General features: G+C 40.9%; 1 protein-coding gene across 8 annotated transcripts in view; it reads right to left on the reverse strand.

Annotated features, from left to right (window-relative positions):
* The window catches only part of plekha5 (pleckstrin homology domain containing, family A member 5), an 85709-nt gene that overhangs the window by 24204 nt on the left and 47113 nt on the right, over positions 1–14392 (reverse strand). For 7 of the 8 annotated variants that reach the window (XM_034204830.1, XM_034204828.1, XM_034204826.1 and 4 more), the window contains 6 exons: positions 12978–13061; positions 5286–5406; positions 5091–5195; positions 3427–3499; positions 1356–1456; positions 43–158 (listed from right to left, as the gene is read on the reverse strand). In XM_034204830.1, the coding sequence (XP_034060721.1) occupies positions 43–158; positions 1356–1456; positions 3427–3499; positions 5091–5195; positions 5286–5406; positions 12978–13061 (600 nt within the window). The other variant, XM_034204831.1, reaches the window with a different exon arrangement.

The raw sequence follows: 14392 nt of genomic DNA on the forward strand, positions 1-14392 counted from the left end.
GACCCACATCAAATAAAAGACAGACGATATCCTTTTACAAACCTTTTGACCGGCTCTGAATGCACAAGTACAGCATCTGTCATGACTTTCATCCAAGACTCCATCTCTTTGGCTGTGTCGGAGCAGAAATAGTATGTCCGCATGTTGGGATGCGTCGCCTGTTTCGACAACGGAAAGTGACACACAAAGTTACCTGAAAGAGAGAAGAAGAAAACATAGTTAACAAGGATTTTAGACAGACCAATGAATTAAGATTGTTTTTATATGTTTCTAACTCAATTTAAAGCAATTGATACACGTGATGGAATTCTTTTTTTATTTTATTATGCATATCATTTTGGCAAATAGTGATACAAATTTGATGTGAAATACTACACCTGTGGGCATCCACACATAAATCCAAAATTGAGTCACCTGGGTTTCGTGCATACCATGAGATTAGAGCAGAAAATGTGCCGTCAAACTGAAGGACTCACCATGCAGTTCAGTGTGTGGCAGACATTGTTCCGTCGTTGCTTTGTTCCCTTGCAGCGAACAAACCAATGTATTGTTTCGGCCAGCCACAGAAAGGGAAAAACAGAATGTTTAGTGGACAACCTCAATATCCTGTTGACCAATGTCTGAAAAACAACCACCGTCATAGCCCCAATTACTTCTGAATATCCCTGAGAACTAAGGATGGTTTAATAACATTGCTATTTGGGCCACAAGAGACAGGAAAAGATTAAAAGATAAATATGCAGTCAAAAAGTCATCCATTCTCCTGAGCAAAGCAGTCTTAAACTGAGGAGGTCGTGCCCTGCTCTCGTGTTCCTCTCTCTCTCTCTTAGTCTCAGTTGGAAAGCAGTGTGCTGTGTGGTTGCAGAAACCTTGAGCAGACTCCTGGGCGTCTGTGTTTGTCTGCGCTTGGCAGGATAATTTTGTTAGGGTTTATGAAGGACGCACAGTCATATACTGTACACACCGCGGCTGCCCTGTAACTTGGGGTTTCCAGGTCAACTAAGTGCTCTAGTACTACGTTACTGGCAGTAGCAGACATGTCACTGTTGGCAGGAAGTGTGTGCTTTCTAAGCATGAGCAATGTGTAGCTCAAGTTTAAATTACTTCACTGTGAGTCAATTGCTAATGCTTCTAAAGCAAAGAGAAAAACTCTTCGAATCAGTACGCTTAAGAAAACACTTAGGAGAGCGCTAATAAACATCAACCAGATCAAAAGGACCTTTTGGGAGGTTTGTACATTTAGCTCTAATCATCTCATTTAAGTGGAGCTTTGAATAATACTAATGCTTTAATTATACCCAACCTAAGACTGTGCAACGTAACAACGTTTAACAGGAATGAAAACGTGCACTGACCTTGAAGGCATATTTTCTGTTTATGTGATCATCCACCGACAGCATGGAAACACGAAAGCTCGGTAGGAGGATGCTGCCTAATATCCCTTCCTCTTTTTCATCTGAAGAGAGAAAAACAAATCAACACAAGGCATGAAGTGCTATTTTTGTCAGTTAGCTTCATATTCTCAATAATATTCCACTGCACTCTTTTGTGGAACACTCATTTGCAAACATAAAACAGGGGAAAAGACAAACCAAGTGCATAGCAAGATAAAAACTAAAAGAGTCGTGTGTTGGACAGATGAGCAGAGTCCAATCAGTGGAAAAGATGAACATTGATTCAATGTCCTCTACAGCAAGGCCGCTCTAATCCTCATTAAGTTAGCAGACACGGCTCCACATTGACAACGCAGCTCTCTCCACGGGGGGGATTAGATTGGGTCCCGAGTTTAAGCAGGAAATTGCTTAAACTCCTAATTTGTTATAAGCAATATAGCTAAACGAAAACAATGCAGGAAAACAAAATAGATCAGGAAAGTGACTTCTGCTGTCCCAGAAGCATTAGCTTTGTCTGCATGGTATGTGCACCAAAGTGTTGACTAGGGCTGCTATGTAAAAGCCAGTCTCCTGAAACAAACACATGTCGGACAGGGCTCGTGGTGAATGGTGGGGAACATTTGGGAAATAAAAGCTACCTGAGCTCTGTTCGGCCTCTGGTAGTAAAGAGTAAGAGCTGTTTGCCCTGGAGCTATGCTAGAGGATTGATCTTTTCTTTAGCTGTACATGCAGCCCACTGGCCCCACATGTATTTATTCATCAGGTCTCTGCAGAACATAAGCTCACATTGTGGGGGATCCTGAGCGTACAATAGTCTGACATCTACAGCAGTTAGCAGTTGAGGGGCAGCACAGTTCATGACCTTCGCTGCCCACTCTCTGCTGATGGGTGGATTTCTCAACATGTCCGTCCGGATAAAGCCTTTGGGTCCGCTGCTGTCTGTGGCTTTTATCAGCTAGTGGGCGGAAAGAAGCGACAGGACTGGCAGACAACAGAAATAACACAGACGAGATGTCATCCCGATCAGCAGAAACGATGACTGTATCCGTATACAGTGAGCAGGGGGCCAGGCAAGACTTGCATTCTCTTTTTATCCGCATCCAGGCCTAGATTACATTTAACTTACTGATTTACAGAATTCATTTTATTTAATAGTAATGATGGATGAACTCTGGACACAGCTGTGTCAATATTTGATATCCACATTAGTACTGCATGATAGAAATCCCCAGTCAACAGCAGCTCAGTCAACAACGTCTAATAAAAAAGAACACAGGACACAAATGTTTTCCTACAGCAGCGAAGAGAAAGGGCAGCCAGATCTTAATAACTTGTTTTAATGGACTGGTGTTCCCACAACAGGCTTATGATGAAAAACACGACTAATATTATGACTACAATTAAGTTGCCTAGGGCTATTTAAATAACATAACAGATCATTCAGGTTTGCTCCAGTCTGAAAAGACATTTTCTTCACTTGGTTGTGAAAGTTCGGGCAGTCTTTACTAAATGACAGGACCAAGTAAGAACCACTGATATTCAAAAGGAGGATCAGAGTCATTATATAATAGTAGTCACTATAATGTGAAATTAAAAGGGAATCTTAAAAAGACACATTTTGTTCAAAGCATCTTAATCCAAGCAAGTATGTAACCCCTTTATAACAACAGCATCATCTCTGGAAACTTGTTTTGTGACTTTATATTAGAGCGAAATCCAATGTCCTGCTTTTGCTTTCACTCGACATTACGGCTGTATCAAAGCCTATTTAAAGCCCTGGCTTTGCTTGGGGAGAAATTATCTCTCAAATGGCAAATCAGATGACAGGAGAGCCATTTCAATTAATATGACTCCTTAGTTGGTCCTGACAGGCTGCTTACCACAGGGACTTGGATCCAGATATATAAACAACCGCCAAGAGCCCAGCTCTGAAGGTCAAAACAGCCCTTTGGACTGCTAATGGAAAAGCACCATTGTTGTAACCCGTGCAATACTAATGAAGCATGTTAGTGGCTGCGAGACCAGGACTCACCTCTGTAGTAGAACAGGCAGAGGTCAGACAGCACAAACCACCTCTTTTTCCACAGCTTCATCCCTGTGCTGTCCTGGAAGACACCAAATGAAATAGGAAACAGTTAGTCCAAAACTAGTGGGAAAGGTCTGACTGGGAAATGATCGAGAACAGTACTTGTTGTAGTCCACTCCTCTCCTCAAATGTAATGTTATCCAGTGATTGTTTGCTAGTTGTAGCTCAATATACTTGGTTATTATCCATTTCCAATGTAATACTTTTTCATTTGTATTTTGAAATTGTTATTCACTTCCTGTTTAGTTTTTCTGGACCAGTATTTCTGCACACTTGGTCTGAAAGGCCTCCTCCACTGAGTCCTGACAGTGTGCAACTCGTCCACTTTATGCTGCAATTTGTCTGCCACTCAAAAGTAACATATTATTGGCCTGAGATGAAGTATGGGGTACTTTATTTGGTTGAGGGAAAACATTTGATTTCTGGAATAGAAATAACATAATAAAGAGAGTGTTCCATTGCGTATAACATTTCAGACAAATAAACAGTTTTCACTTCTAAAAAGAAAGTATGTTATTCACTGGGCAACAAAATCAAACCTCCGTTGCTTTAGTTATTCTCTGGTATCACAATGCTGTGATCAAAGGGGTTTCAGGCTGCGTCTTGAAGGGATAAAGGGTGAGGAAAAGGGTATTAAACCCCCTCCCCCCCCTTTTTGCTTTATTGGAAAACTTGAGCAGAGCCCTTAATCGTGGATTTCACCCGGAGACAAAAGCAGGGGGAGGGACTTCAACAACTCAGTCATTATGGTCAAACGGCATGTGGGCTGCAGTTTACTTTAAATGGAAATTCACTTCCATGAACCAGCATGTTTAAGGCATTAGTATCAAACAGTCTCAATAGCAGATGCTGCTCAGGGGGTCGATAATGGAAGCACAGAATCAGAAATGTAACAGAAAGAGTCCAACCTCTTGCATCTATTAATTTATCACCTTCCCTCTGTTCAATTAAAGTCTTAACAACTCAGTTCATGAAAAAAACTTGTGAATACGGTTTCTTTCACCACCCCTTCATCCACTGTGGCATTTTCTTTCCCCAAAGGATCACCTGAAGGGCTCCAGCTTTCCCTCAGCCAAAGACTTCAATAGCTCCCAGGTTTCAATGAGGCAGGGAAATAAAAGTGCAAATCCAGCGTTTATTCAGGGAGGCAGATTTGTGAGACGTTTGCTTGATCTATGTCACCCTGATTGAGGTCCCCAAAGAAATAGCAGCTGGCAGCTGTACCAAAGGAAGCCATCGTGTGTTCACAAGCTGCGCCGGGAGGCTGCAATCAAAACTAAATTAGTCTCCCACTTAGGAAGCAAGAGAGCGTCCTGCCTGGCAAAGAGCTGCCTCAAGCACCCCCCCTTAAAGTAACCAAGGAGCTGTGATGAGGGATTGGTACTTAAACACTGAGCAGACACTGGACAAAGAAGTGCTCAGATACTGTAAGACATCAAAACACTTGATTTGTTTCCCAAGGCGAGAGACATTGCTCCATGCATTAAAAAGAGGGAAGTTGTAGAAACATAACTTTTGAGTTTACCCGATGCTCTTCATGCACTTTTCCCCAAACATTCAATCGTGTAACTTTATTCCAGGTTACTATTTGATTGGCTGATATTGCTCACCTGTTTATAAAGCCAGTTTCTCTTGATTACTGGGGCGCCGGGATTCCTCCTGATGGAGTTGGATCTCTTCCCAAAGTTGTGGATTTTTTTGGAAGGTCTTGAGGGCTAGAAATACAGTGGAATTGTGAGATCAATCCACACAAGGGAAAGCTAGACCAACATGCATGACTATCCTGTCCTGTGTGTGTTGCTCACTCTTCCTGCTGGACTGTTGGGGTTCGCAGCGTAGTCCGAGCCGCTGGTGTAGTTGGACGCCTCAGTCATGGTGCTCAGTGGCCGATCCATCTTCTCATTCGATGGCACTTTGGGAGCGGATCTAAAGAAAGAAGACACATAGAATGCCAAGAGCATATTAGCAAATCATCAGTCAGAAATATAGCAGGGTATATGCAGGAATCCTGAAGTCAGATGTAAGACCTTTTAAGACCCTTTCCATACATTTTAAGACCTCATCGCCACTTCGAGTTTTAACCGGTTACATTAGCGACACACACACACACCTCACATTATACAGTATTGATTGTCCTTCCTCCTTATCTTCCAACCATTTGGACGCAAACTTGCATTTCCCCATAACGATGTTGTTTAACAACCGGCGTAAACGGACCTGCGCGCGCTATCAAGCAGTGAGCGTGCGATGTCCTGTTCAGATGACGTCAAACCCAACGGGATGCCATAAATAAACTACACAGAATCACACTACACACCTACGCCATGATTACATTCAGGCAAACTGTAGAATACAACCTCTTTGGACAATTTATATACTTATTGAAAACAAGCTACAAAATGTAATACCTTGGAAAATGCCGTTTAATAGCCTTAATTTTCGCTAAATTGATTTGTCAACTTGTAATACTTTTTAAGACCCCGCGGACCCCCTGTATAGACTTCTGCTTTATATTTACTGACCTTGAATATAAAGCGGAGAATAGGAGGAGGCAGACTTTATTGTCCACCCCTCGGAAGTTCAAACTCTTTGTTATAATGAGATCTCAACATGGGCCTATGTATCTAGCCAATTACTCCCACCATGTCACAGCAGATACACTCCCAGTTGTCTAACAGCTTTTAATGGTCTGCAAAATTGGCCTGACATAGTGAAGAGCAGCAGTGAATCAGGTCAGGATGCCTTTAAAAGACAAAGGAAAAGTTAAGGAAAAGTTGACATCATCCTGAGTTCAGTGCATTTGCCATAGGATAGAACGCTGTGTGAAATAAGTTGTCTCAGGCCCGTGGAGATGTCCTACATTCTGTAGGAGGGGAACAACGCTGTGGTCTAGAGGGAACGAGACTGAAGAAACAGAGGAGCAGAAATACTGCAGCAAAGGAAAAAACTCTCAGATATACGGCTTTGGTTTCAGGTCACCGAGTAAGAGAATAAGGAGAAGCCGCCAACCCTGCACTGTAAACTCCCCCATCTACCCTGCCAATTTGATGAATGACCTAACAGTTGTAGACTTCAGATGATATGGTACCGTTCGGTATAAATGAGGCACTCATTACGAAGTCTATAATCGATCGATTTCCGCATCATCTACTTTTCATGCATCTCTACCAATCTATCCAACGACCAGAGAAGAAACTCAGAATCAATTTAGAAATGTTTTAACAATTCAGACTCCATGCTGTTATTCTCAAGGTGCACACACACACAGGGATCACAAAGGATAACATCAGATGGGCTCACAGCAGCAGGCAACACACAGGATGTTCGTTTCCGTGCAGCACAGTGACAGGTCTGCAGCTACCAAACACAGAACAAGGACACTCACTGACCCAGTGTTACCTGTATTAGGAAGAACAGTCACATGGTTTGTTATAAGGTAAGGCTTAACTCCAAGAAGAAGCCAGGTCTAACTATTATGTACTTGAGATCTTGTGATTGCTAGTTCAATAAAAGAGTTTCATACATGAAAGAGACTTTTTCTTATTAGTATAATTATAGTTCACTGGCTATCTTAAGTGACGGAAGAAATGAGGGGGTTCTGTACAGCGGTGGCAAATCTAAGAAGTAAATGGATGGACAAGTGGGTGACTAATGCTCTCTCTAGTTGAAGAGCACACAATGTTCTCACATCTTAAAAACAGCAGCTTCTCCATGTAATGGCCTATTTTGAGAAAAATGAACTGGGAGGATTTGCAGCACTTCGAGTGCCAGGCGATATCCTAAGTGAACCAAAATCAATGGTGTAAATAAAAAAGTAAATTGTGTGATAATCACTCAACTGTATATGCGCTGAAATGAAAAAGCACTGAGTAGCCCTTTAGTGTAAGAGATAGACAGACATACAAAACGAATGATGCTGCATTACAGTCCTGATGCACACATTTGAATACCCTTAAACTACATTATTTAAAAGCATGCTGAAAATTGTTCATGAACTATGTTTTATATTATGATCAAAATAAGGTATAAACATTAAAAGCAAAATCACAAAACTAACAAATATACAAAATAATGGCAATCTTTATCTACGATTAAGTACAAAATGTTAGAAAAATAATGGAAATCCAAATAAAAACAGTTTAATATATACTTAACATTAACAAGTACAAGCAGCATATCCTTTTCATTGAAAAAGCTGCAACAATCAATGTGTGGCATTTGTATAAAACTAGGAAAACAACTAAAAAAATGTATCACTTAAAAAAAGATATGCTTATATATCTGACCTATTGCTTCAGCAGCAGATTTCACATAACAATGTACAGTAGTAACCCACAGTGGACAGGACTATGAACAAATGACTATATACCTGTGAAGCCGGAACGGGGAGTTTAGTTAAAAATGTGGCCTTTTAAGTTCAAATAATATAGCGTAGCTTTACCGAGCATCTATCACCGTGGACAGATTGCATGACCATCACAGAGCTGACGAACCATCCTATATGTCAGGACTAACCCGTATCCATTTAGGGCGTCACACCCCTGCCTGGTCCTGCATGGATTTTGTGTGCCTGTGTGGGGCTGTGTGTGCAAAAAGAGTGAGGAGGGATTACACTGCCACTGAAGCTTGGCGCTCTCCGCACACGGGGCGAACAGTGAACTGAGCGGCTGAGGGTGCATTTTAAAATGACCACACAGCATTTCTAAAGAAATAACAGTGCTTTCAAACACTTTTGTTTGGCAGTGAACCTTTTATCTTTTTTAACCAACAAAAGACTGAAAGACAAGGCAAGCAGATCAAGATAAGTGTGTACATTGGTCCCAGGCTCAAAGATGCAGTGTAGTCAGTACTCAAGTTGTAAAAAAAAAATCAGGGGGGGATGGTGGATTTTATCATATGGGGACATAATTTGTGCTGATAACCCGCCGAGGGTGGGAGACCAACCAGCATAAAGATAATTATTATACTCCTAAAACAACATGCATGTTATGGATGTTCAGATACTCCTTTCATTGCTCTTGACCAAGGCACCTCAGAATTAGAGTCGGTCCCCGGGCTGCCATGGCACCACTAACATGTAGGGTCAAATGCAGAGGACAATTAGTGCAAAATCTTTTTTTCACTTTAATTTAAAGGGGGGGAGGGGATACAAAAATGTGGTATATGGTACAAATGTTGTTGGTTAACAGTCCCTCATTTATTATTCAGATCAACTGATTATACTAATAATAAAGTCAAAATAGTTTTTAGAATATTGAATTATAGTGTAATTTTTCAAAAAAGCAGTTACTGGTATACGATCAAAACTGGTATCTAAAGGGTTACATTTGTATCGTAATTAATTAAATCATTATGTAAATTCTTCATGAAAAATGTGAGGAAAAAAATGAGAAAAATATTGATCCGTCATCATTTTATTGCAGTTCAAATACAAATATGTTATGATAACATTCCCAATGTTACTTTTTTTAACAGGGCATTAAGTGCAAATTGAAATTGTTTACAAAATATGAAAATATATGAAAAGATTATACAGATAATACAAAATAGGACCAACGTTGTCAATGGCTGCCTACTCCACTCTCCCCCATCTCATAGAAGTTTCCAAAGATTTTCATAATCATGCTTTTTGGCTCTTGCTTTCAGATTGTTAGCTAAGCAATGGCTTTGAAGCCAAGTCTTGACATATACCTCTGGTCTGAACTTGTTCAGTGGAGGGCCAACACACTGGATGAAAAGCAAGGCTGACATGCTTTTTACCTCTAGGGAGCTTCTAGTTGTGGTTCAAATGTTCATCTGACTAAACCCACGTTCACACTCAGCTGGAGATGACCAGAGTGTTCACTGCTTGAAGGAGGGGTTTCAGCTCTTCTGGTGCTGGTGGTATCATTTCATCAACAGTTTTGAGTCTTACCAGCTAGCTAACACGAGAGAAAAACGTAGCTAAACTCCAAACTAAGTTGTTATTGCTGCTTATGTCAATAGATTCCACCTTTGGTGACTAAAGTAATGAGTAATGACTAAGATTACTGACTCTTGACTTACCTGAAATGTTATTTTTAGTATTTTTAAATATGAAGTCCCTCAGATCGTGTTGTCCTCCTGGTTGCTTGGCCATTGTGATGACCGTTACCTGCGCTTCTGCATCGATCAAACAGGCGCATCACGGCGCTCTGGCGTCCTCTAGGGCACTCGCATAGTATAGCGTCAGTGACTTGGTAAAAATGTCATTGCGTGTGTGCGTGCTCCCTCGCTCACAGTATTTTACTCAAAATGCGCAAAATTAATGTTGAAATAGCAGTAATACCAGTACCACGTTCATTGATCAAATGACATAAGGGATGGAATGGCAGTTTTAGAAGGGGGATGATTTTGACCGTTTTTATTTCAGAGGGGATGCCATCCCCCCTCATCCCCCTCAACTTGAGTACTGAGTGTAGTCCCTGCAGTTAGTTGTTCATTGAGGTTTAGAAAGACACAACAAAACGGTTCAGACGGTAAAGTGCACATTACAGGACAAAACGGGTCATCAGGCAAAACACTATATAAAACACCCACAGTGTGTCGTTAGTGTGTGACAACAAGTTAACAGACACGTTCAAGGTCTTTACATAAAATACTAATGTGGACGACACACAGTTAGTATAGTATTACCTGCTAAATGCTGGGTGACACCATTTTCCACAATTCACACTACAAAACAGAGGAAAAACAAGTGTGTCGACATTTAGAGACCATGTTCTTACCAATGAGGGGTTTTGAAGAGTGTGGTTGTTATATACCGAGTCTATTTATTTCACAACATCCAATACAAGACAAGTCATATGTGTATGTTCTCTTTTCTCCTATCGCCACCCAGGACTGAGAGCACTTAGGAGTCAGGGATGTGGATGTATCTGTGACTGTAAATATCTAACTATAACTAGGGCTGCTCGATTATGGCAAAAATTATAATCTCGATTATTTGGGTCAATAATTTATATCACGATTATTAAAAACGATTATCCATTTACTTTGAAAACATCCATTTATTGAAAAATAAAAATGAACAGTATATTTTTAACAGTTGATTACCCTGAACCTTAAGAATAATTCAACTGAAAAACCAATACATAAATAAAAAAAAATAAAAAAAATCGTTTTATTTCGATTATGTTGTTTTCATAATCGTTGCAAGCCAAAATCGTAATTGCGATTAATGGAGCAGCCCTATCTATAACTATGTCACTTTTCAGTTTAATCTTGTATTATTGGTACATCATATTAATAGAAAAAGTGACTGACAACGTGTAGATCTAGATACTTGTCAAAATAGTATAAAATACACAACATTCCCATAATGCAATCCATCTTTTCAATTTTCAACATTGCCTTTAATTGACTTCTACATTGAGAGGTATTAAAAGGGAGCCCTAAAACAGCACAAACTGCATGGTAAAGTCTGCAATTAACGTTTTCATGACATCCAACATGAATTGAAATGACACCATGCTCTTGAAATGAGTTTTATGGAGGATTTACGGAGGATGTCAAATCATGTGTTACATGCGAGTTATATAAATCTCTCCTGTCAATTTGCACATGGTGGACCACTAACATGATAAGCCAAGACATCAGTACATTACAGTAATGACAGGAGAATGCAGAGGCACTTGCTCATCTGGGAGACCCTACTTCACAAAGACGGGACTAAGCCATGACTCACACATTACAGCACACCTGAACATCAGTCTGAGTGACAGACGTATATGTACTGTAGGCATCACTGTCTTACCGGTGCTGTTTGAGTCTAAGTTCTTTACATGTTATACTAAGTCTGCACTGAAAACGATCATGCTAAATGTAAAACAAATTCCGTGTTTGGGATTTACTGAGTGCGGAGCAGATTAGGCAGTGATTTTCAGCTTCTTCAACCTCTTTATCCCCGCGGCAGCTTAAATCCGTCTTTGCCTTTTATTACTTGTCCAGGGTGAAGATTTTCCTCTTAGTACTTTTTCTAAAAACAGGGCCAACTGGTTGATGAAAAGCACTGTAAAGACGTGGAAATAAAACTTTGTCGAGTAGTAGGATTATAACTTTGATGTGCATTCCCAAATTTGACCTCTGGCACATCTGACATTCATTTGGCAGATTATTTTTACAATGACAAGTTACACTAATTGCTCAGTTAGATATCATCTTGCAGCAGCGTGTGGAGCCTCTCGGCGTGAAAAGCAGCAGAGATGTGAGAGTAGCACAGTGAGCGGAGGAATGTGTCAAGAGAGTGCAGTGCGACAGTTCTTGCACAACAAGTGTCTTCACAACCATTTTCCAATCATCCCGTCTCTGCTGACAAAATCCAGCTCGTACGAATTTGAAGAGCCAAAAAAGCTCAAGATATCATATCCTAGTAAAACCAGGGCTTTCATTCCTAAGCCACATATTGAAAAAAGATGGAAAACGGTGCCCATGATGGGACATTAGGGAATTCCTACTCCACAAGATATTGGACTCTGGCCATAATATCCCACATGAGAGTGAAATGTCATGTCTTGAAGCAGAGACTATTTCCAGTGACCCCAGTTGAGATGACATCACTTCGGCACAGCAAAATCACTTTATAGAGAATCTGCCATGACGGGGGCTTTCTGAGGGAAGTGAGAAACTGAGTGGATCGGATACATGTTCCACAACGTTAAGCTAAGATGACTAGGGCGGCGGAGTAGAGTTAAAGCTAATGTCACTGCGTGGGCTGTGACAAAAACAGTCAAGATGATGTATATTTAGTACACTTTTGGGTTGGGCATCCATCTTCCTTTTTCAGGGTTTGGACATGCTGCAAATCTCTGGGCAGACTGCCTGACATGGTCCACACCTGACTGTGAGTGACCCATGGGTAAAGTTTAAGAGTGAAAGGTGGATCAAACAAAAAAAGGGACTACTGACTCATAAACTCAAGTGTAGTTTGACAGATGCATAGAGTTGTTGAAGTGAAAGGTTGAAGAGGACTGGCCCTCGACCCAGTCATGTGGTCAGACATGTGACTGGTACTGAAAGTAGTGCACACAAATCACATGGACATCGCATTGTGAGTGGGTACTTCCTTCTACTTTTGACAACTGGAAAAGGCCATGAACTCTTCAAAGGGTCAAAACGAGTGACGACCGTTAAACCCTGCATTCCCAGCAGCTGATGTCTGCATGATACAAAGTCTTCTTATTGTCGGCCCTTTGCATCAATGACAATGACACTTGAAACTTGGCAAAAAACAGCAGCTTAGCTATGCAATACATACAACTTCGTTTATAATATCAAAAAATGGTCACTGCCATTTGAAAGTTAGCTTCTTATTTCTAAGGAATTTGTTACCATAAATAAATAGAGAAGCGCTGAATAGAAAAGGATTTGATCTGAAAGGGCAGAACTGCAAATAGAGGGTGGCCAAGTTGCAACAGCACACTGTAGTGCTCAAAAATGCTGCTCGGTTGCATTCTAAAAGTAAAAAACAAGAGACTTACTGTTCGTTGACGACAAAGATGCAATTGTCTTGTGAGGGCTGGCTTGAGACAGGATGCTTGCAGGTCACCTTCCGCTCATTGTGACTGATGAGAAGAGAGAGAGAGAAAATAGAGATCAATATTTAAAACACTGTAAACACACATCAGCAAAAAACAAGGTAATCAACAACACTTGATGTAGCTTATATAGTGAATTGATATGCTGCATATTGCTCTGAAAACCAAGACATACTTTCCAAAGACTACAGCTGTAAAGGCTGAGCGAGAGTTTCTATTGGCTGTGTGGAAATTGGAATACTGAGAGGCAACAGAGCAGATCAATAATATGGAAACAATATTACTGTACCATGCTGTGCCAAAATACTAGATCATCAATCAAAAACGGGTCCAAACTGTACAATTGTGAAAACTGGTCCATCCAGAGATACTGTACATGTCTAGTAGTGTCCTGTACACCAGAACGTTACCAAAAAATAGCATGCAATGACAAGACAAATGATGACTGCAAACAGAAGCAGAGAAAGGCTACAAAGGTTTCAACAGTCAAAATGCCTCTTTGGTTGGAAATAAGAGCACCAACTTGAGCTTTGGGAACAAGCAAGGGGTGAACAGATTGATTTAAACATATGACCAACATCCAAAGGTTCCAGCAGGCTGGGCTGGTGGGCCATCCTGCATCCAACATCTAATGACAGAGGAACAGTAGATGCTACCCACAGGTCCCTTTGGCCCATTACAGCGGCCCACAGTCACTTCCACCCTTACGTGATTAGAGCAGCAGGATACAGACCACACAGTCATTGGAAAGTAGGAGTCCGAGGAAAGGGGCTTTCACCACAGCAGCAGCTGTCCAGCTAAATCAAGTCTGGTCAGTTTGTGTGATGTGGATGGCCTGGGGGGGAGGCTCAGTACACTTTCCAGTAAGAATGACAAGCTTTGGTGTTTATCACTCTTAATATTTAATGCTGTTTCAACAGCTTCCTTGGCAGTAATGACTACGCTGCCAAATTAATCCAAGATCCAGACCCAGTTCATCTCCATCCTGTCCCATCATTTACAATTTGGAGATGGAAAATCGATGGTCATTTGATTACACTGTCAGTGAGTTACAGTGATGGGAGGTGCAGTAGCAGTAGAGAGTATGTTATCAATACGTTAATCAAACATAATGACAGCAGTTATTATTTAACAAGACGTTGTGTCAACAACAGTTTTCAAAGCTTCTACTACTGCATTTACCGAACAGAGTTCTACTTTTCAACTCAGTCAGGCTGAACTATAAACAGAAGAGAGTCAACCTACAGCCCAAGAATAACAGTTTTTAAACACGGGGTACTCATGGACTGAAAAGAGCAAATACCAAGAATGAAATAGGGGGTTTAGTTTCAGTTTAGCCTGGAGAGCAGCAGTCTCCA

The sequence above is a fragment of the Gymnodraco acuticeps genome, unplaced genomic scaffold, assembly GCF_902827175.1.
Source record: "Gymnodraco acuticeps unplaced genomic scaffold, fGymAcu1.1, whole genome shotgun sequence".
Lineage (NCBI taxonomy): Eukaryota > Metazoa > Chordata > Actinopteri > Perciformes > Bathydraconidae > Gymnodraco > Gymnodraco acuticeps.